The sequence below is a fragment of the Aythya marila genome (assembly GCF_965140915.1).
Source record: "Aythya marila genome assembly, chromosome: 2".
In the NCBI taxonomy this organism is placed as follows: Eukaryota; Metazoa; Chordata; class Aves; order Anseriformes; family Anatidae; genus Aythya; species Aythya marila.
Genome location: NC_139043.1, coordinates 96,337,923 through 96,362,387, shown reverse-complemented (window position 1 = coordinate 96,362,387; position 24,465 = coordinate 96,337,923). Strand labels below are relative to the sequence as shown.

Genomic DNA, 24,465 nt, shown 5'->3' with positions numbered 1-24,465 from the left:
TGCTCCTAGAAGTTAATAAAGCCTCAAATTCATCAATGACTTTGTTTAGGAGAAAGATTGTGGAATCCCAGAATGGTTTGGGTTGAATGGACCCTAAAGCCCACCCAGTTCCATCCCCCTGCCATGGGCAGGGACACCTCCCACCGGACCAGGCTGCCCACAGCCCCATCCAGCCTGTCCTGGAGCACCTCCAGGGATGGGGCATCCACAGCTGCTCTGGGCAGCCTGTACCAGTGCCCCACCACCCGCTGAGCGATCACCTAGTCGTGTGGTAAAATAAGCATGCAAAAAATGTTTGGTGGCTTTTCTGGAATGTAGAGAGGTTCACTGGTAAGGAAGGAAGCGTTTGTGACTTCAAGAGAGTTCATGACTTCAAGAGTCCAAACCTTGTCCTTGTCACATTCTGGTGAGGTTTGCAGTGGGAGAGGAGAGCTGCAGGACAGGAACACATTGTTACATAGGTTTCACATGACCAGAAATGGATCCAGAACTATTCATGAGGAAAAAGTTTCCTAAAGTTATAAGGAGCTCATCCTCATGCAAATAACTGTTGCACTCCCACAGCTGGTCAATTCAGGCAGGTACAAATGCCAGGCATGCTTGGCATTGGCAAGTAGATTGTTGGGTAAGGGACTAGGGAGATTCCTGAAATCATTTTGTAGGGGACAACAAAAGTTAGGTTTGGGGATATATATATGTGTGTTTTAAAGTCTGGAAAGCCTTTGGTGGAATGCATGTTTCTGTAGTTCTTTAATACCTGGTGGAGTTTGCTTTACATCTCAAGGGGAGTGGATATAGCAGAACTGGGAAAAGGCCCAAATAAAATAGTCATACATACAGAAAAGCTTCTGCCTGGGGAAGACCTAAATGAAGTACAACTCCTTCAGCTAAAGGAAGATACGATTGTGGAAGATGTACTAGAGACGTGTAAAATAATTACCCGTGGATAAAAACTGTTTATTTACTGTTCCTTCCAGTACAAAGGTTAGGGGTCTTCAAATGCCAAGAGCCAGCTCAAGGTAGATGAAGGAAAGCAGTTCATCCATACGGGGTTTGGTTGTGCTGCAGAACTCCTTTCCAGTGGGTGCTCCAAGTTTACATAAGCTTAAGAGGAGACTAGACGAGTTTATAGAAGAGACACTTGTTGAAGAAAATTAACAGAATTTGCTGAGTTCTAAATACACAAAAATCAAGTCCACTTCAGTAAGTGACTGAGCTAGAGATAATTATAGGTTGGGAGAATACTTAGAAGGGAAGGATGAAATCAGACATATATTAACACTAGTTTTTGGCATTGGCCAGTTTGAGACAGGATTTAGGACCAGGCTTTTGATCTGATTCATTGTGGCTTTGCTTACACATATTTTGCTGCTTCTGTTCAGGCTTGAAGCAGGCTTAGGATCTAGAAAGCTGGTCTGATTATTTTAGTTGTGCCGCTTGGTCAAATAAAAGATACTACTTCTGGTTATAAACCTTGTTGTGCATATGTTCACAGACTGTTACAGCAGATGGCCACCAGATAGCAAGTACCGGACGATATCAAGTCGATACCTGATAAGAAACTTCGCTGGTTATTGAACCGAAGCGTGCATATCAGCACTCTGAGGAAGGGGCTGTTGAATTTGTAGATAAGCACTGTCCTATTTGCAGACATTTGCAAAGCTTATTGACTGAAATTTATGTCGAAGGCACCAAAACTGTAAAATATATATAGCCTCAATATAGGCTTTTTCTGTCTGAATTTTGACTAGGGGTAGATTTAATCCATGAAATATAAATGTGTTTGTTCTATCCTGTCTTTTTAATGGGATGGTTTATTTTCTTCAGCATTGTTTGAGTCCTTTTAGCATTATAGCAATTCAGTTGTATTTCTTTCTTTTTCCTAGAATTGAATTCTTACCAAAAAATGCTGGTGGTGCAGATCTGACCTATGATAATACCTTGAAAGAGTATGAATATTTCAGCAAACTGCCTCTTCAGTGGTTCCTCATTAGCATCTGAAGTGCATGCCGCTGCTGTTAATGGAGATAAGAGTACCCTCCAAAAGCTAATAGCAGGTAAATGTTTTCATTGTAGGTGCATTTTGATGACTGCTTGAGGACTGAGGCTTTTGGGTTTGGCTTATTGCTCTGATCCTTCAGATATGTTTTTGTTTTTTGCTTATACGTATTTCTAGAATAAATGTAGTTTTGAAAATAGGACTGATTTTTCTGACCATTTATTATTAACTGTTGCCTTTGATTGGCAACAGTTAATCAAAGTGAAAATCTTAGTGAAATAAAATAGAAAATTGGTAAGTGATACATCCAGAAGAGTTATTCAGGACTCCAATTTCAGAGAATTTAAAATTCTGGAGAAGTGCTCTGGGCTGAAATATTTTGGCTGCATATCCTTATTTTTTTTTTAGAATTATTGATTTTTTTTTTCTTGTAAAAAATTCATAAACTTGTTTTTCCAGATGATTTGTGTAGTTAATCGAGTCTTGTCACTGCTTAGAATTTTGGGACAAAATAAGTCCTGTTTGTTGCTTTGATGCTCATACACTAATGTTTCTTGAGAGAAATGAAAGTGAAGGAAAGAGTCTGGCCCTATGGAAGCTGAAGTTTAAAATTTCCTGTCCTTTAAAAAGCTCAAGATTTCACCTTCCCTCTCTGTCCAGAGGCTGGTAGGTCATTCCAGGTTACTAGTTTCCAAAAGCAGCGTATGTGCTGTGTTCCAAAAATTATCTTAGACACATTTGGAAGGCTGCCCTGATGAAGACTACGCTTACCAGCATTTCTGATTAAATACAATTCCAGCTGATACTGTAAAAGTTTTATTTGTTCAGCCTATATGAAAATGCCATTCCTGAAGCTTGGTGACTGTGAAATAGTAATAATGAAAAACCTTACTCTATATTTATGCCATTAACTGTCAGTTTTAATGGACTTGATGGTAATCACCTTAAACCAACAAACCAGTATTTGTGGAACATTTTATAAACAACAGCTGGGCAGTCGATATGCAGATGCTTCTAGAAATCTGTGGGATGCAACTACTTTAAATACATGTTTTTAAAAGTTCTCTGCCTGCACAGGGAGGGGAGAAGGTCTGAGCTTTAAAATCCTGGCTAACAATCAGAAGTGACAAGAAAGTTTGTGCTGACTTCAGTGTGTTTTTATTAACCTCACAGCCAAGTGACATATGTTGAAAACACGGAGGAAGAAGTACTTTTGTATTGCTGGTATACCTCATCAACTATACTGCAAAACAGATGTTAGAACAGACATGGAAATCACTCTTCTTCTAAAGATGATCATGCAGCAACAAAATAAAAATGCTTTGTGTTATTTGTACACGGGAGAAAAAGCTACGTGATCCCTGCAGGCTTTGCTCTAATGGCAGAACTTGGCTCTTGCGCTTTGTTATGTCTTGACAGGATATGACACAGACTTTTCTTGTCCTGTCTGGGCAAAAGCAAGAAGTATTGCCTAGCAGAAGAAGAATGCATCAGAGTAATATTTTTAGCTGTTTACCAGGCGCTGTTGAAAGTATAACTCAATGCCAGAAGTAAATTGAGCAATTGGCGTTATTCGCTGAACTTGATGACTGCACTTAGCAGCATCGTATAATTCGGGACAGTACATCAGTGTCGTGTGCGGGTGCAGGATTGCTTAACAACATGATGCTAACACAGCTCGCCTTTGCGTTGGATTGTGCTGATAGCAGTACGTCCAGTAAGATCAAGTCTTGCTTTCTCCTTCTTTTAGGGAGGGAATCAATTCACTGTTTTCCTCCGAGATTTCCCTTTTTGGTTGCTGACATAGGAGGGGCATGGAGTTGGATTAAATTCTCTCTTAGGAAAATAGCAGCCTCTCTCCTCTGCTTGATAGTTACTTTTTTTCCCACCTGCTGCAGCTTGATGCAGCCTGTGTGACTGTGTGCAAACATATACACTGTATTTTCCTATAATTCATAAATATGGACACATCTGCCCCCCTCACCAGTAACATGTAATTTTAAAGGAGCAGGTGTTTGAAATCGTACAGTGTACATTAGATACTATGTTCTTTTTGACATCCCGTAGCAATTAATGAGCATAAATAGACAAAAGCAAAAGGTTAGAAGAAAAGTTAAGAGAAAGGGGATTTTGGTACAAAGTGTCCCTTTATATTAACCAGTCCTGATGCAGGACTTTTTAAGCAGCTTATAGGTTAAGTACCATAAAGCACTACATAAATGAAGTATTTAGTGTATAATCCATATGCTAACTCTTTGTATTACGTGAGTTGACAAGTACTGAATCACATGGTTCTGGAATTGTATGATCTAAGGCTTTGGGGAATACTGACAGTATTTTCTGGTTGGTTTTTTGTTTGTTTGTTTTTCACAACACTGAACATGTCTTTAATTAACATTACCTCCAGTGCTTCAACCCATTTGTATCACTTTAATCATAGACAAAAAGGGAGCCAAAGTTAATTTTCTGTTTGGAGGGTCATTTTTGCATTTAATGCTTTTATGTAGAGTTTAGGGAAGATGCATCTAATTCTTTAATTATTCATAGGAACACATAAATATGTATAATAGGCATTTACACTCAAAGGTCCATTCAGTCCAACTCCTCATTCTACAACGCTTATCATGTACCACTCAGATACAAGTATTTTTTAAACATCTGCTGTGATGTTTTATTTTAAATGTTAATTATACATTCTCAGTTGCAACTATGCAGTTCCATGCTTCTGTTTGATTCTTCTCTCTGCTTCTCTTCCATATTCTGCAGTGGGGAAGCTTGAATAAACCTCAGGTCAGGTATTACAAAAGGCAAGATACAGGAGACGATCTGTCTTTTAAAAATACAACAGACTTCAGGTCCTCCTCCTGTCCTCTCTCACTCCTGCTATGGTATGAAGACCACAGAGAAATGCTGGTGTCTGATGTGACTGCTTGCATAGCCTGTGAGGAAGCAATGAGGTCTGAAAGTGGGAGTTACACTTCAGAGCTGGGTTGCTCAATCCCATGGTGTTCCTGACCCCTGTTGGCAACCAGATTGTGAAATGCGTAATATGGGTGGGGTGGGCTGAAGGTGTTGATCATGAAGAGGGAGGGATGAAACAAACTTCATTAGGCAGGCATGTGGAAGAGGATTTCATTTTGACACAGCACGTTTTAATTACACCAACGTGTAAATATTTAGAAGGCTATCTGTGCTATCTTTTGGAGCTTAGCCAGTTTAGGACCTGCTGGTGATAGAGTAGCTCCTGGTCCTTGTCCTGTCTCCTACCTTGAGCGCAGAGAGGCCCCTTCAGTGAAAAACCCACAGGACTCTCACCATTCTAAGGGCCCTACTAAGGGCTTGCAGGCAAAGAAAATAATAAAGAAGAAAACTGTTGCTGGCTGAAAATAGTTTGTTTACCTTAAAAAGCAGTCAAATCACTGGCATAAAGTTTTGAAAGTCTTGCTCATTTTTTGCTCAGACTGCGTGCAGTCATGGAAACCCTTTGTCATCAGCTACATCACCGTTTGCGAGCTGGAGGGGAAAATAGATGTCTGTTGCTCCATTTGAGCAGGGTTGCACTTGAGCTTTACACCATTTTTGCTATTCTTATCTTCACCTGTTTCTTTTAGTCTCTACATTCTGTATGTCCTCTAACATTTTGTAACAGAAAGGCAACTTGGAATTGGAAACTTAACTGCTGAATTAAGAACAAGTGTCGTGTGAGCAGAAGCCACGTACATATGTCTGACTGGGAGAAATGCAAGCTTTCGTATTTCTTCTTAAAAATGTATGTGATTGTGCAAGTCCCATCAACTGCAATATATTTAAGACACTGAGGCTCTGTTAACACTGAGCAGTGGAATATAGTGATGTCTATATTGTCAGATTAAACTACTAATACTGGAAGAACTATACCCCATTAGCTAGAGGAACTGGCATGTTTGTTGGGATCAATGCCATGCTAGCTTATGGTTTGAAACTCATTTTGTGTACGTTGCTGCACAGGGCTGCGTGGCAAAGGTATAAATTTGAAAAAAGCATTTATTGTTAGCTAAAATATTGAGATGTAAGACATCAAGAGTTTCATAATATATAAAGCTTAATTTTTTTTTTTTTCTAATAGAGGAAAGAATTACCTTGAAACTGTAACTGTGCAATGAAATTGTCATACTTTGGAATGAAAGGCTAGCAAAAATTTTTACAAGTCAAGGAAGATAAATAAATAAATAAATGAATATTGTATTCCCTTGTTTAACTCATGTTACGTGTTGAATTATTTTCCTAATGAACATGATGTTAATTAAAAAAGCAATGTTCCTTTCTGTGTACTGCTTTCTAATGCACTTAGTAAAGAGTACAACATTTTGAGCAGAAGTAAAGAGTTATGGGCTTCAGAAATGAAATTGAGGTAACAGTTAAATGAATATTTAAATACAAGTGCTTTTTTCTCAAAGTTTTGGTTAAAAATTAGAATTTAAAGGCAGTATCAACTGTGTATGTAGTATTAGCAAAATTACATTGCCTATTTATTTTTTCATGTCAAAATGTAGTTATATATAATAGAACGTAAATAATGATCAAAGCCCTTTCAATTTAGCTTTTAACTCACCTTTAGCAATGTTAGAAACTATATTTTTGAAAGTCTTAAAATCACTTTTAAATATGCCACCATAAAATTAAACTTCTTTAATGTCTTCTGTTTTGATGTAAAGAATAATGAGTAGGGCAGAAGCAATACTTCATCTTCTCCATTCTAAACAAAGTTCAGACCAACTTCTTACGTAGCTTTTATACTTGGCCCAACTGGAAAAAAATGCTTGTATAAGTTTACAAATATGACTTTCCATTACTTGGTTTATTTATTTATTTATTTTCTGAAGAAGAAAAACATATTTGGTCATTTGTTTACTGAAAATCTGAGACTCAGCTGTTACGTTCATTATGTGAAAATTTCTAAAGGGAAAAAAAATAAGAAGAGGAAAGCTGTCAAGGGTCCGTGCAGTTCCCAGTGGCTTATCTACAGAAGGTGGAATCATAGCTATTCTGTATCCTCACTGAGGTAATAATACAGTAGGAGAAGATAGCATCCTATTCAAGCAGGTTGAAGATGCACAGAAATACAAAACAAATATATACACAGTAGGAGTCTAAAAAATGAGATGGGAGAAGTAGATGGCATGCTTTAAATGAGGCTGTTGATAATACAGTAAGAATATAAGATTTGTTGAAGGGAAGGCATCAATGTGGATAACAATTTTTTCTATACACTTTGTATTCTGATACATCAGTGGAAGCCATGTAGGTGAACGAGTGGTGATACACATTTGAAAACCAAAGCAAAAAAGAAATCTTGATTTCGAAGAAAATTAATAGATATTAATTGATTAATATAAATCAAGATTAATAATAATAATAATAATGATTTCAAGTCTAAGAAAGAATTTATCATGTTAACGTTCTCTTGCTCTCCCTCCAGCCAGAGGGTGATGTGTCTGACGTGCTAAAGCAGATCGGAGAGCCTGAACTGACAGGAAGCACAATAGCAATGAAGGTTACTCTCCTGTATTGGGTAAATGACATACTGAGGATCTAATCCTAAAATTAAATTGTTAGGAATCGTTAAGGAGTTGACAAGTAAGATTTTGGTGAACTCACAACAGGACCAGCTCGTGAGTTGATCCTGATCATTGTGTAGGACCTGCATCAGAACGCTACTGAGAGAGATTTTGTAACCCTTGACCAGAGTGTGCACGCATAAGCAACAGCAATCTGGTATATATGCTAACTCTAAAAATGGTGAAGGACGTTAGAATAAAAACACTTGCTAAGAAGAATCCAAAGATGAGGCTGAAGAGTAAACTCCTTGCTTTCAACATGAAGCAAATGGAAAATCACTTCTCAAAAGAAACAATTTAGGAAGGTCAAGGGGAAGCAAGCATGGGTTAGCAGCAGTGTGAGGGTGGATGTTGAAAGCAAGGTGTTCTTCAGAAAGTATAATTGGTGTCTAAGGAAGATAGAGGTAAAAAAATATATTTTTTTTTCATTGGGAACAATTTGCTGGAGGCATAAAAATTAATTATAAAACTTGTTTTAATGTGAGCATGACATGTTGCTCTAATAGATTGTCAAGATGATGGGGGAGTCAAAGAAGACAAAGCCATAGATGAAGAACAAAATGAATTTTTCTGCATCTGCATTCACAGAAGAGCTTAGAAAGATTCCTGAAAGATTATTTTTTTGCAGAGCAGAAAGGCTTTTCTCCATGCAAATCACAGTCTCTAAGCAAGAGAAGGTATTACAGGATGAATCATCAGATCTACCTGGTATTCACTCAGCAGTTTTAAAGGAACTCAGAAATGAAGCAAGTGAGCGAATGATTGCTGTACCTGGTAATACCACGCTTAAGAGTGTTTTTTTTTTTTTGGTGAGAGGCTTGGTTGGTAGGGAACAAATGTTAATCTTTAAATATGGATCGAGGGGAGTATCAATCTGCTTGACTCTTCTACTAGGTGAATCTATTGAAATTATAATTAAGAATACAATTACTGGATATGTAGATAAGTATAATATGCTGGGGGGAGTGGAGATTTCTATAAAGAAAGGGCATTACTCTGCTGGAGTTCTTTCACAGCATCAACAATCATGCAAACAAGGGAATATTTAAAAAGAAAAATGAATTTACCTGTAAAAGTTCAGTGTTCCTTGAGTAATCATAGATGACAGTCCCATGTGGAAACAGAAATATGAAACTTTGTAGTGGGGGATGCACACTGTAAATTTTTTTTGGACTCTGCATAGGAATACAGTGAATAATCTTTTCAATGAGACCTCAGACTTCTTATTTACCCTAATTGCTGCCTTGCTAACCATATAAATTCAAGAAAGATCAACAAATATTTTTGTAGTTTCATTTCATAAGGCACTATGAAGTAAATAATGGTATTGATGCAATATTGTCATCTTTATGCTTTTTAAAGAAACACTGCAGCGAATAGGCTTCAAAGCTCATTTATTTACAATGTTTACAGGTTTCATAAGGACTTTGGTTTACGTATTGTTGATATTTTTTAAGTAATCTTTACAGCCAAGCTCTGTATAACTATTCTAAAACGATTTATAATTCTGCCACTGCAGAAAGTTACTGGTAGTAGGTGTATTTGTGGAGCTGATGTTTTCTAGATGTACGTTTTTCTGTCTATATATTTTGAAATGTCCTCTAAATGTTGGTAAAAAAATAAGGTGAAAAGTAATAACTTTGTTTTTATGTGATACTCCATTAGTTTGCTCATCCTGTTCATTTATGATAAAAGTACTATTTTACCTGAAAGTGCCCTTGAAAAAAAAGGTACTATTTTTAGTTAGATACTCATAGAATTATTTGATTTATGTTATTATTTTTATTTTTAGGAAACTCTGAGCTGAAAGATAAAGAGGACCAGTTTGGACGAACTCCTCTGATGTACTGTGTGCTGGCTGACAGGCTGGACTGTGCAGAGGCTTTGCTGAAGGCTGGAGCAGATGTTAACAGAGCTGATCGTAGCCGAAGAACTGCTCTCCATCTTGCTGCACAAAAGGTAATTACATGGGAAGTGCTCTGCTGTTATAGAAACGTAAGGCGTTCGCAACAGGTATAAAGGAGATTTTCTTGTATTGAATCAGCTTCTAGTGTTTTTAGAGGCTTTCATTAGTGTAAGAGGTCAATAATGCTAAAGTACATATATTTAATCAGCGTAATTGTAGCTGTCTGAAGAGACAGCTCACTGATGTTTTTAAGAACTCATACTCTCTAGGAAAAATGAGCCGTGTCTAGTTTGGAACAGCCAGTTCTAAGACTGGATTCTGTATACTCTCACACTTCTTAGGATGTCACCATTTATTTCAGTGGATATAATACCGTGTATTTTTAATTGTTAATGCTATGGCTGAGACTGCCGTGGCTACAGAATACCAAATCGGTGCCAGGACCAGGAAAGAAATGCACTGCTATTCATTTTTCCTTCCACAATTTTAGTCTATAATACTGTCCTATTACATTGTCCCAGTGAAGAGGTGCTAAAGGAAGATTTTAACAATAGAAGGGAATTTAAAGTATAATTTCAGAGCTGCAGTAGTTCCTCTGTGTTCAGTACTGGGGGAAGTGTCTGCAGTCACAGGAGAATTGGCAAACTGCGGAGGGAGGGGAAGAGAAAGAATTGAAGAAGCAGCAGCCAAAGGTGGGTTGTCAAGCTAGTCAAGATGTGGGTTCATAAATTATGAAACAGTCTACAGAGAAGATTAAAAATTCAAATTTGAAAGAAACATCTTATTTACTGTATTACTTTTATACTGTGTTTAAAACAGTAACTGTTCAAAAGCTGGGGTTGTTTCGATCATGTAAGCCGTCTTTTGTTCCAAGTTAGAGAGTGACTGCCTTGAGTTTTGTAGCAAACATCTATTTTTCATAACTTGTCACCTGTTCACAATCATCCAGGTTGTTTAACTGTTTTACTTCCTAATATACCCTACATTTTTTTTTGTTTTCATTTTAGTCGGGTTTACATAAATGTAGCTATGGTATGGTCACAGTATTTAGTGAGGAGAAATGTCAGAGATTTTAAAACTGCTTTAAGGTACTATACTTGCCAGGTTATGCTGGCTTTATATTTTATAACCTAATGAGCAAAGGAATGTTTTAATCATAGTAAAGGCATAACTTTATAAGTTAAAATTTCCAGGTTTTTAAAATGCTTTTCTAGCATATTAACCCGGTATATTTTTCTTGCTTAAATCTTTGTCTATATGTTGATATGGTGGATATTTGTATTACAGCTGTTCAAGGCAAAGAGATCTTTTGCCCTAGTGTAATATCCATTAATTGCATGTGCTCCTTGGTTCCTTCGTCATGCTGCAATCGTGAAGGGGCAGTTTGGTCCATGGGACGCTTGGCCCATGTTAGATGTGTTTTCTGTTGGCAATGCAACTGTAAAACGAGGTACCATCATTACCTTCTGCTATTTTAATAGAAGGTTTTATGCAGTCACCCACTTAGTGCTTAATGTTTTAGATGCATTTCACCATCTAGCCACATAAGTGCTTGTGCTATCACAGTGCTAGGGTGGCAGAAAGTGGTCAGGAGACAGCCCTTGCAGCTGCTTTTCATTTGTCTGACTGAGCTGTACCATAAAACTGCATTCTGTGCCTTCTGAGCAGTTGCTCACTGTTGATGTCAGCATATGAAATTAAAATTTCATGTGTGTCTTCAGCATTTCCTTATTAACATTTTAATATATGCATTTCTGTCATGAATGCCTCCTGTAAAATATATAAAATTTAAATTCAAAACATCTTCGTGTTCCATACAGTTTGGGTTATTTAATTAATGTTTTGCGTTCTTCTTATTCCTCTTTGATACTTTTGGTTTATGTTATCCTCTTACAATTTTTTTTTTCCCGAAGTGAATGCTGAGACTTTCCTCTGTAACCAATACCGAGTGTTGGCCTTCAGGCAGAAAAAAGAAAAATGTTGTGAGATCACAGATTCTTCAATTTTACTGTCAATGTTGGTTAATCACAGATCTACATGTTTACCAAGGCCACTCTGTAGTTCTTGCTGTGTTCAGCTTTGTGAATCAGTCTGTCACTGTCGTGTGTTCCTTCAAAAACAGATTTATGTGGCTTTCCAAATGTCTGGTGAAAGGGGGCCTACAGGAAAGCTGGGGAGGGACTTTTCGTCGAGGAGTGGAGTGAGAGGACAAGGAGTAATGGCTTTAAACTAAAAGAGGGTAAATTTAGATTAGATATAAAGAGGAAATTCTTTACTCAGAGGGTGGTGAGGCCCTGGCACAGGCTGCCCAGAGAAGCTGTGAATGTCCCAGCCCTGGAGGTGCTCAAGGCTAGGCTGGATGGGGCTTTGGGCAGCCTGTTCTGGTGCGAGGTGTCCCTGCAAGGGGACAACTGGGTGGGCTTTAAGGTCCCTTCCAACCCAAACCATTCTGGGATTCTATGAACTTTAGTCATAGGTATAATAGGATGTTTAGAATCACATTGCTTGGAGATTCATGGTCCTGTTTGCAGTTCAGTTGCCTCCTAATTTTAATTTTTTACCTGTGAGACCAGAGTAACAGCATTTGCAGCAGGACAAGCAATGGTCAAGGACCTTCTGCTTAGCTCTTACAGTTTTTATTTTTTAAACTCTTTGCATTTGCTTGTCCAAATTCTGGGATGTGCATTTTATTGAAAGGCAATTTTCTTCATCTTTGTTTCCTCTTGCTTTCTGACTCCAAAACTTGTCAGGCCTACGGATAAGAAAACCAATATACCACGTAGCAATTATCTTCTAGTTTTACATGAAAGATGTGGCTCAAATTGTTGTCCTGTGATTAAAGTTGACTATAATTTTCTAGAGAAATTATTACTTATCTAGTTCCTACTTAGGATTCCTTCTTCCTTCCTTTTTTTTTCCTCCCCCTACTAAGGTGTGGTTCCTGTTACACGGCAGGTTTTTTTTTATTTCCTTGGAATTTTTGGTTAATAATCAGATTTTGTGTATGTTGAATGTAATCATGGGACTTATAAATCATCTGTACGAAGTACAATGAATTTCATTCTAATTGCATTTCTCTTCTAGGACGGGTTTCTGGTTGGATAGGACTTAATTATGCAGGTGAAACATCCCTCCACTATCACTGGGTAGTCTTGTCTGCCCCTTCTGGACCATGTAATAGCATGCACCACTTACAGGTCTAGCTTCTATGTGATCTACCTATGTGGTTTACAAACCTGGCTGTAATTGGTGTGTGTGTAAATATATATATGTACATACCAGGTCTCTATTACATCTTTTAATAAAAATTAAAACTGCAAGATTTTATTTCATAAAAGCAACTCTTCCTATCCTTCAAATAGGGAAAAAAATGCTAACAACAACATCCAGCGTTCAAAATCCTCATTTGATAATGCAAAGTTCTTCCTAAATTAAAGGTAGAAATTACAGCATTGCCCATATAGTCATCCAACATTATTGGATGTGATAGAGAGTCTCTCAGTAGTTCCTTATCATTTACTATTTTCTTAATGGCACCTCTAATTCCCTTTTAAGTAGTTACCTTATTATTTGTAGTTATGTGGTGGATCTCCCAGGTGTTCTGGTGCACTCAAGTGCTTTTCCTTGTCCTACAGATGTCCTAGAAGCCATCCTTCAGAACTGTGAGGTGTCAAAAACAGCTCTGTTTTGCTTTGGACATCAGTAAGCAGTATCAAAGGTTCTGTGCTTGATATAAATACTGTTTATGGTCTCTGTCAAAAGTATTTCTGATGGCATAGCTAGGAAGACTGACCCATGCTATTCCATCTTCTGTCAGATCCAAGGGGTTGGCAAAGGTGAAAAGCAAAGGTGATCTGATAACTTCAGCAACTCTACTGCAGTTTTGATATCTAGGTCATCTTTACCAGTTCAGGAGGAAACTGAGGTGTCAGAACTCAAAGTCAGAATGTCATCCTTGTCTTGCCATGCTTCGTCCAAGTGACTTTTGTCACTGGGGCATATCTATAAAGCAATAGTTACCTCGGAAGATGTATCAGGTTCTCAACAAAGGGTTCTTGTCATTTCCCTGTCTCAGACTTCATTAATATCATTTGGGACAATTCTCCCCTCCTGGTCCACCTAAGCCATCTTTCTCTAATAGCAGATTTGGCTTAAATGTTCTTACAGCTTTCTTTGCTGAAAGTTCCTGAAGTTAATTAGATGGGGTCAGAAATTTCAGCTGTTAATACTACTTGAAATATCAATGCTTTCTGAAATCAACTGTGGTTATACATTGACACGGTAACCTTTGCTGATGGGTAGCTTAATGATAATAATTACCTTCTTAATGGTAAGTCTTCCATGCTTTGCTTTACATGGCTGCTATGAGTTTCCCCTTTGTTAAACAGCCTACAAAAATAAATTAATGGATCTGTAAGATGATGGGGTGAGAACAATCTCATGTAAATGCAGAAATTTATATTTCAGACATCTAAAGCCAAGCTAGTCATCTAGATGACTTTTTATGAAAAATGATGAAAAGAAGTAGGCAATTCCTTGATGTAATTCATTCACCCTAAAGTATAGATGTCTACATTAGGACACATTGAGTAGCTGAATCATCCTTTTAGGCATCTAATAATGTAGCTTTTGATGCTGTATTGAGACAAACCTCATGCAAAGCATATGTTTTATCAAGTAATTTTCAACTCTTCATTGACATGATCTTTCCTACTATCTTTGTTTTCTTCATCAGTCTTCAGATGGAGCTGTTTCAGTCTTTTGTAGGCAGAAGGCCATGTAAATGGTTTCCTGGGTGGTCTTCTGTGGGTTTTCCTCTGTTCCATTATTAAGGTGAAATGTTTTGGTGTCTCTGTACTCTTTAAAAAAAGAAGGGGAGAGGTCAAGTCACTCATTTCAGAAATTTAAATAAAGAAAAACTGATAAAAATATTGCATCAGTACACCTGTGACGGTTGCCAAAGGTGGTTCAGAGGACAGTCTGACTTCATGAACACGCGTGTGATTTACTGGGAGTTGAGATGGCAACTGTTTGCAGCAGAAGTAAAATCATTAACATAATTTGCCCATGATTTCACACTGAGGAACTGTATTACTGTGTTGGTACAGATCTTAAAACGGTAGAATTTAGATTATTATGAAATAAACATGCTGTGGTACACTGATGAGTGTACTGAGATTGCAGTTTAACTACAGACATTCATTTTCACTTCTAAGCATTGTGGTAGCAGTTTTCTTCTAGTCTTAAACTGTGACTTAATTAAAACACCCACACGTGATACTTCTGAACAGAAATGTTTCTACGTACCCAAATTGCCTGTGTGTGATTTTTTTCATTTATCCTTTATTAAGTAATTTCAGTTTAATGTAAAAAAAAAATACCAAGCCTGCTTCTTTCAGAATTTCTCACAGAGGATGCTCACTTATTAGCAATCTGTTTACTCTGGGGAAGTAACTATCTCTATGAATTCCCCAAGCGCAGCCCTTTGTGTTAACAAGGAGAGAAGAAAAAATTCAATAGTTTTGCTGTTGGATGCTAATGATATGCACTTAAAATAATCTATCAGGTTGCTTAACTGTCAGGAGGATATTAATTTTTGGTTTCAGGAGCATTAATACTACCCCGGTGGGAAAATAAGCCTTTCATTATCTGAAAGCATTAAATATTCTGTAGGTTATAGAAATTCTTTGCTGACACAGTTATTGATAAATAACAGGATGTCCAGGATGCAGTCAGGACCTCTGTGTAAAGTATATGTAACGTATATGCTATGTATAATTTAATGATTCTTAATTTTTCTTAAACTAGCAAAAAGTGATTGCTCCTGGATGTTCTCCAGTAGCCATACAGGGAAAGAAGGAAGTAAGAAAAGACAGCCTGTGGCAAGGATAAGGCATGAAGAAAATTAAATAAAAAAGGTAGTCTTTAGTTCACTTATTTTATGAAAGATTATTCCCAAGTCTTACTGAATGAGTACAGTCAGGGTAGTTCAAGAGCCCCAAATCCAGGATGTTATTTCCCCTTTCTTCACAAAGGAAAAAGTATTGATATTAAGGGCTCCTGAAGAAAACTTTGCCAGGAGCAACTTATACATTTTTTTTTCCTCACTACCTTTTTCCGGATGTGTTTCCTGGAGCTGTAACATGCTCCTCTGTAGCATGTAGTGTCGATCCTCTTAAAACATTCATAACGCATTATCTGAACTGAATAAAATAACACATTTACTTCTTTGTTTCCCGATTTATATCATGAATATCAATATATAATCGTGGCATCTTTCAGAGATGCTGGTGGTCAGTTCATGTTCCTTTTATCCAGGGCCTGTTACCTTTTCTGAAATTCCCTCTTAAGCAAGACCTCACAGTGAGCATATATTACTTCTGTGCATATAGGTTCATGAGGTATGAAGCAACTTTACATTCAGTCTTTCATACTTTCATGCAAACGTACAACTTGACTAAATGTGAAAAATTTGAACAAACAGCAGTCTGAAACATGAATGTTGGCCAGCCAGCCAGAAAATGTGATTTTTACTTGCAGGACTGTAGTTTCCTTTGTGTTTAAGTAAACCACAGACAAAAGCTGTGATATGAATGTGTGTTTTTTTTTTCTTTAAATTTCTCAAACAAAGGGTTCTTTCTAGTGAATGCAGCCTGAGGATGCTCAGGGACAGAAGGCACAGTTTCTTGTGTGTGATTTGTATGTGTTATATTACAGATAAGCTGATCTAACTACTAGTTTTCATCAAAAGGGTTGGTCCTGCCCATCCCTTTCCTGCCACCCCCTTTTCACAACTGCAGAACTGTTCAGTGGGTTAACAGAAAACTAACTCTAGAAAATGATGATTCATTTTCTGACTGTTTAGCACAACTTCTCGTGCTCCCAAATACTTTTCACCATCGGCTGTGCTGATACTACACTTGATCTGTGCTGTAAGCCAGGTAATTGTAATGGTTAAGAGTAACTACAGGAAAAGATCAGTGAAAAAGAAAAAACAAAACCATGTTGTTCCAGATAGCTCATTTACAATACTGTCCCTCAGTATGTTGCTGTGTCACCATTGAGGAACAAGAATAAAACAGACAGAAATGGTGCAGGGCTGGAACTTACTAAATGAACTCTGACATCATAAAAAATATTCTTAAAATGTTAGGGTAGGAATTCATCAGCTTTCTAGTTGAGTTGAGGGGAGGACAAGGGAAGCCTTTTGAATTTTTTTTTTTGTGTGTGTGTGATAAATAGAAGCTTTGGGTTTCTTTTGGTGTCTTCTGTCTCTGTAAATCTGCTTTAGCCTTCATTAATATTTTCATTTGCCTCTGGATAAACCTATCTTGTTCTAAGGATCAGTGAGTAACATGTTGAAGTATGAAAGGGTGATCTTGAAATCAAAGTATTGGTCTTCTCTAAGGAAGCTCAACGTCCCAACATCACTGCAAGGCACCTCTAATTTTGCAGTTTTTCCACTGAAATATGCAGGGTGTTTTGGAACTTGATTGTACACCGAAAAAAAAAAAAAAAAAAGAAAAGAAAAGATACTCCAAGATATTATCTTGGAGAAACCATTGTTAGTCAGGTAGGCTCTGTTGCATGAAGGTAGAGAGAGGAATGGTTGGTCTGAGAAGGTTCTGGGAAACCAAGCGACACTAGGTATTAGGAGAAAACTTTCTTGTGCATTTTTCAGCTTCCGAAACTCTACATCTTGATTCATTATTGCACCACGAGACTGAAGAAGAGGGAAGGCCTTCCATGTCAGTTAAGGTACATATTAGAGAGCAGCAGAATTGAAAGGAATTGGAGTTTCCTGGGGGCACTTCAACGTTCCGAAAAAGCTTGACAACAATTTTGTTGATATGGAGACCTTGATTTGGGCACTACTTTGAGACAAATATCCAGTTCTCATATTTTCAGGCAATATGTTTTCAGTTTACAGGCTTTGTCATGCCTTCATAACAGGACAAGAGCATGCATGGTGATTACTCATCAAGTGATAAGTCTCTGTAGTCATTTGGTATCCAGCAGTCATCTTACAAGTCTGGTTTCAGTCATACAGCAGATACTAAGACATCTGAGTCTGATTTCTTGCTGGTTTTGTTAGTAAAAAAACAAACAAACAAACAAACAAACAACAACAACAAAAAAAACAGTTTAGGACAAAAATATGCAAAAATTTGCACCCTGGAGTAGCTCTTAGGACTGTTCTGTTCAAGAGCAGAATTTCAGAGTAGCTAAAGATTAGGCTCTGTCTCCATACAGGCTGCACTGGTAAATAGGGCATGAATGTCTATAGGCTGTGACACATGTAAAACTGACATTTCAAAATGATTTTAGTAACTGCTGGTTACTAAACTCACCTGTTCTAATAAAATAGTTTTGAAAATACTGCTTGCAGTTTGTCGCTGCCTCCCTGAGTGTACTTACTTTCCAGCAGTCATTTTGTGCATCAAAGGAATTGCCACACGCCTAAACAACAACAAGTAGTGTCTGGCATTGTCTTTTCATAGGCCTGTGTTGTGAAAGAGAGCAAATAAAGTTGTCTGAGGCACTAAAATGCATTATATTTTAAATATCCGATGGATTTGCACTATAGAAGCACTCTGTCTATAGCAGGCCATTTGTAATAGCAATGTACTATTTTTGCTTATGTAGAACAGTAGAAACAAAAGTTGAAGGTGAATGGGAGAGGTTTAAAGAGAGGATTTGCAATAAGGGCACTCATGGAGTGTTTAGATAAATATTAAGTAGTAGAGAATATTTGTGTGAAAAGGGATGGACCGAGCGTGCTTCTGTTTTAAACTTATGAAGTGGTGATCTCCAATTGCCTGGGGCAATTAAACTTGTTGAAAGCTGAGGTTTCAGACTGACAGCCATCATCGTAGCATCCCTATTTTGAAGGATTTTGTTCTAGTTGTGAGGGCTACAAACCTAATTTAAAAGTAGAACAAAGAACAAGTACATCTATGATTTTTGTGAAGGTGAATGGATTAACTCTTGCAATGTGTAAAGGATGTTCAGGTATGACTCCTGGGGAGGCACGTGCCCTGGAACACAATTTGAAAAACACAGGGCTGTATGGCTTCTGTTTCTGACCTGCAATGATGGAAAAGATTCACACTTATCAAGAACAGCAGTCATAAGCAAAATATTAAAAATGTTTTGCGGAAGAAAACTCAGGAATACTCATGGGAGAGACAACTCATTGAATTAATAAATTAATATTTATACAAAGGCATTCACAGATTTTGCTGGTGTCATTGGATAACTTAAGGATAGTAATTTTTCTTCAGTACTTGGCACCAGCTGGTACTTTAGTATAATAATTATTTAGCTATGAAAAATGAAAACGGGGGAAAGTCCAAATGAGAATACTTTTAATGAAATAGACAAAATTGAATTGAGAGAATGATATCTGTGTTATTTTGCTCTGGAAATGAGGTATGTGTTAAAAAGAATTAGAATCTGCAAAGTAAGACCAGACCATAGCAGTGAACATAACCCATGATAACTTTAGGGGTTTCTAACATAAACAATAAGGGATTTTTTTTCATGCTGGAAGGCCAAATAGCTCCTGAGACTATGGGTGGACTCCCCATTGACAGTGAATGAGTTTGCTCAATTCTCCCTGATGTGGAGGGTTCGGTTGCACGAGCCACTAGAGGTCTCTTTCAGCACAGGTAGCTTTGTGACGATTGAGTTTCATAAATTCTGAACTAGTGTGGTTTTGGAAAAGAAAAAGTCACCTTAAAGGCTTTAAAATCATTTTTTATCACTGTAAATAGAAATATATCTAAGAAATGTTATACTAAGATATTTTAAAATTATACTATGATATTTGAAAATTAAAAAGGTCGTCTACTCTTCTCAGTGATTTATCGTATTTGGAGTACACTTTAGAGCAGTGCAGTAATAATTTAACTTTATTCCTAGAAATACTATATGCAAGTTCAACTTTTCAGTATTTTTTTCCAGTTTGCCTGAGTTTTATAAGACCCAGCTTACCTAAATGTAAACCTGTAGGTTCATTTTTTTTTAGGGGAATAGTAATCTTAAGGGATCTGCTCACCAAACTATTCCTTTAATACCTATATTTTATATTACTCATATGATACTACTTTTGACTCAATATTATGATATTATGTATTGAAATGCATATCTTTAAAGGGTTCAATCATCTCTGATTGAATCAATTAATAGATGTGTATTCGTCACCAAGAATATTTTGTTAAAATAGTCTGAAGACAAATACTGTATATATACAAATTGATCTATTTACTGAATTAATTTTTTACAGTGTTTAGAGTATTTTAAATAGTATTACTTTGCCCTTGCATGTGATTTTCTAGGCATCTGTACAATCTAGATATTACACAGTAACATTTTGTTCAGTTAAAGTGTGGATTTTTCTGAATTACAATAGCAGACATTCATATTCTTATATCTGCTTAAACCAAGGAAGCTTTCATTTCATTTAATTGTTAATGTCATTTGATTTTAATATTATTTTATTTTTAGTAAGGAATTTCTGAAGTGTAGGAAACCCTTTATTAGAAGACACATTCTTCCTGGCAGAGTCAAGAAACCAACTGATGAACGATGGTAGGGCAGTTCTAATCGCTTTTTAACTGTTTCAAGAACCTGAGTGTTTTTATTCACGCTATTCCTGTACTTGCGTGATCTTAACAATGTTCCCAGGGTTGTGTTTTATTTAATTTAATTTTATTTTTTTTCCCATGTTCACTTCCTGTCATTCGTTGCATTAAACGGTCTTATTTCAGGGACTGTGCCTCCGAGCACTGTTACTGCTTTGGGATACTACTGCTGTACGAATACCAGATGCTGCTGATGTTGCTGCTTTGCAGTTTGCCATGGAGGGATGTGACTTGTGAGAGAGAGCCTACACACGTCGTCCCAGAAACGTTATTGTTGAGAAGCAACTTAAGAAAATGTATAATGATAAATTCAAAACATATATTTCTGGCTTATATCACCCCACAAAGAAGACAGGGCAATTGGGTAGATATTAACTGAAGTGGTAACCCTAACATCTCTCTGCCATGTAGCTTGGGATTCCTTTTTAATGATGCAAATCCTTGTCTTTCCTAGCTGAAGCTGGACCCTGCAGGGTTAATTTTTCCGGAGTTTCTCTGCGAGTTTGAGAAGAGTTCTGTACAAAGGGAATCAGTACAGCCTAGTGGAGAGCAGAGTCATGAGCATTTGCATCCCTGGAATGTTTTTATTGACAAACGGTAGTCTGCTATTGACATTTGTGTCCCTTGATGATAGTTCTATCCTAGCTTATCTTTGCTGGTCAAATGCCTTAATTGTTCTGGCCTTTAATTCAGTCAAAGTTGGAGCATGAGTGGAAGAGAAAAGAGAAGGAACAGGTCTAACAGAGCATCAAGCTTGAGCTGTGAAGCTACTGGCAACGATCAACCTGTCATAATGTTATGATTTGTTCATTTTTATACCATTTATTAGCCTTTACTTGTTGTGCCATTTGGCCTCCAGGGCAGATAAAGTGCTGTCTAATTTGGTAGGTTTGCTTCTGTCAGAGTGGCCTCGACAGAGAGGGTGTTAGCTGTAGTGACAAATAATCAATAGCTGTCGTTGTCATGAGGAACGTGAGGAGTTGGGCCTTTCATCTGGAGGATTAGAGGTCTAATTGGATTGAGAATAGGGAGGGTGGGCTGTTGGGTAACCCTGTCAGCTATGTTAAGCTGTCAAATGTCAGCCTCGCTGAAAGGAAGAAGGGATGGTTAGCTTTCAGAAACAAGGAAGAAGACATATGAAAGCTTTTTTAAAAAAGTAATAGGTAGGGAAGTACAACAGGCTAATGTACACTTTAACCCCTTGCTGTTTAATTATACCTCTCCCCAGTTAATGAGGATGCATAGCATGTGCGGTTTAGCTCTTCTTACACAGGAGCACACACAGAGTTTGTGTGAAACAGATTTGGCAGCATGAAACCAAACCAGAACGGTTCTGTGTCTTGAGAAAAAGCAAGCTAACTACTTAACGGGGAATATAAATACAAAAAGTTATGACATAGAGAACGAAAATACCCACCAATGGAGGAAATCACTTAGCAGAAGCTGTAAAGAAACGGAATATTTTGTATTAATGTTCTGTTGTGAAGAGATGGTAGTCCTGCAGACATAAGGAATTGTCTCAGGGCTGCTATACATGGAATAAGCACTATTATCAAGTCCTGCAATGTACTGTCAGTTGAATTTTGTCTGTATGTTGTTGCTTTTGATCCCTTGCTCCCTGCATGTTTCTTGGAGGAAGATTTGTGATCTTATAAAGAAGACAAATGCAATGAAAGTGCCACTATGCTAGTAAAACAAATATTTTTTTTCATATTAATATCTCAAGGTTTACAGCACTAAAATTTACCTTACCAGAATAAATAATAGGGCTAGATTTTAAAGGAGGATTTGTTTGTTTATTAAAGTACTAGAGTAGTGCTTTATTTGTCATCTTACTGCGTTGCTGTTTTCAAATCAACTCTTAGGTGTAGCCAAACCAGTATCTCCTTTCTCTATCTAACACACCTTTCCTGAGATCAGAAGGATGTTGGTCAAAGTTAGTCTTTCCATCACGGCCCACCTCTTTCAAGGAGCTAGCATCATTAACCGCTGATCACCTTGAAATAGTGAAGTTTTTATTCATTGTGATATGGGTGTCTTAATCCAGCATCTTAATTTCTAGAGCTATACCCAATACTTGCTACTGAAATCTTTGCCCTTGGTTTGGCTTTCTATCTTCTTTTACCATGTTTCCTATGCCTGAGATAAGCTTTCACCACCCAGTCTGCCGAAGAGGACATTGTCAGACCCCAAACATGCATTATCTCATACTACTGCCTCAATTGAGCAGTCTTGATCTCAAGCGTTTCCAATTTCATTTAAAAAATACTAAGAAAAGAAAAAAAAACTCCACTGCAGTGATTTTCTAACAGATTTTGTAAACAGGAATCAAATGCAAACTGTGATGATGGGACATTGGGAAGCTTTCCTTGTTTTCAAACCCCAGCAAAACGGAAGTAATTCTGTACAGCATATGGAATGATATCTTAAATATCTATGCAGCCAGCTGGTAGAATTACTTTATTTTCATTTATCAAAATCATGGTTAAACTTTATTCTTTAAATAAAAGAATTTTATTCTTTTTTTATTCTGTGAATAAAGCTTAGAAGAGCATCTGGGCTGGCAACTACCACATTGTTACTTTATCTGATCTTTCCTAAGCCCTCTTCTATAGCGATAACTTTTCAGGCTGATACCAGTGAATAAGCGAAACAGTGAAGTGATCCTGTCCTCAAAAAACCAAGCATATTAAGCGATGATTTAAAGCCAAAAAAAACACCCATATGCATAACTTAAACTCAGAGATTTTGTTGGGAAGGCAGACTGGGACTGAACAGCATACAGACATGCTTTAGGTCAGTTAGGCAAAATTTTGCCCAGTAAAGGTGAGTACTTCGTGCAGGCATGAGCAGCGTTTGTTTTTTTTTCTTTTGACAGGATGTTATCCCATGTTTGGTGTTTGGCTGTTTTAAACTGCCTTCATTATCTTGTTTTTCAAATGCTAGCTCTGTTTTACACGCTGCTATCAAGCGGCAGTCTCCTCTCTCTCATTTTGTTTTATTCAAAGGGTAGATGAAAATTTCTCTAGCCTTTGAACTTGAAAATAATGATTGCACCTTAAAAATGTGATTCTTACTAAACGCGGTGCTATGCTTGGCATGTTATGAGTTATATCCAAGCAGCTTTCATTTTGTTTCCCTTATTGCTCTTCCTTTAGCACGTTTAGCATTGTGGCATCCCTCAGTGCACAAGAGGCTTGCCCAGCTCTTCTCTCAGGACACTGATGTCTGCTGCCAAGTCTGTATTTTACAAAATAGCTTTACAGGCTATTTACAGGCAGAGGCATCCCCCTGCTTGAGTGTCCTTTCCAAAACATCATTCTTGCATTAATTGCCCCTCGGCAGCTGACCTCACAACTGATCTTTAATGGGTTCAGGAAGAAATATTGTTGTTGGGACTGAGAAACCACTTACTGTTTGTGTCTAAATTTGTCACTGGCAAATTAAAGCAGGACTATGACTAGTGTGAGCTCATCGGTTTGGCTTAGTTCACTTCTGTGAGCTGTTTGGTGATTTCTCTCTGGACGAGGTGACTTTTTCTGGGTTTTCCATAGTAAAGAGGAAAGGTGTCTGTTTGCATTCATTATTAATCTTAGTCCTTTTAAATTATCTTTATTTTTAAGTGTATTAGTGTCATGTTAAATGGTCCCACATATTCTTCAATAAATGTAGTGCCAGCAATAGATCATTTTGAAACAGGACACCTTTCTGCTGAATTCTCCAGGAATCTTCTATCAGGTGTCTGACACATCCTTAATCTGATGCTCAGCCTTGTCATTTGAATCGATAGTATACTAGATAGGATGTCTTCAGCATGCCAAGGCTATTGCTACAGAAGGTGTTTGAAAAATAAATTCAGATTTTATGGCCAGCCACAAACTCCAGGAGCACTAATTTTTCATTTGTCTCTCTTTTTTTGTCTGCAAACAGTAGGTTAAATTGTTGATTAAAGAGAATTAGGTGAATCACACTTGAGACAAAAGGGATATGTATAAACTACATAAACAAATTCTGTTGTTTCCTGGAAAGCAACAGCTAATGGCTGCATTTCATAAAATATAAATTTAATTTATATATTTAAATGATCTTTTTTTAGTGTCTTTGTAGACCAATTTGGAACACGCTTTCCATTACCTCAGTTTTTATTCATGAAGAATGAGGAATTGGGGTTGAGAAATTAGGGAAGAATGTTACTAGTTTTAATGGAAAAAGATTTCTACTGAAATATTAAGTAGTTTATGCTATGTTTATCATCTGTATACGTAAAGCGTTCTGATGGGAACATTTAAATATAAACATATATACAAAGAGAACATG

At 37.2% G+C, this 24,465-nt stretch overlaps 1 protein-coding gene across 1 annotated transcript in view; it reads left to right on the top strand.

The window, feature by feature from the left end:
* INVS (inversin) overlaps nucleotides 1-24,465 on the top strand; it is an 86,723-nt gene that overhangs the window by 1,867 nt on the left and 60,391 nt on the right. The window contains exons 2-3 of the mRNA XM_082753813.1: nucleotides 1,887-2,057; nucleotides 9,389-9,555. Of these exons, the coding sequence (XP_082609939.1) occupies nucleotides 1,952-2,057; nucleotides 9,389-9,555 (273 nt within the window). The 5' untranslated portion in view covers nucleotides 1,887-1,951. The remainder of the gene's footprint in view (nucleotides 1-1,886; nucleotides 2,058-9,388; nucleotides 9,556-24,465) is intronic.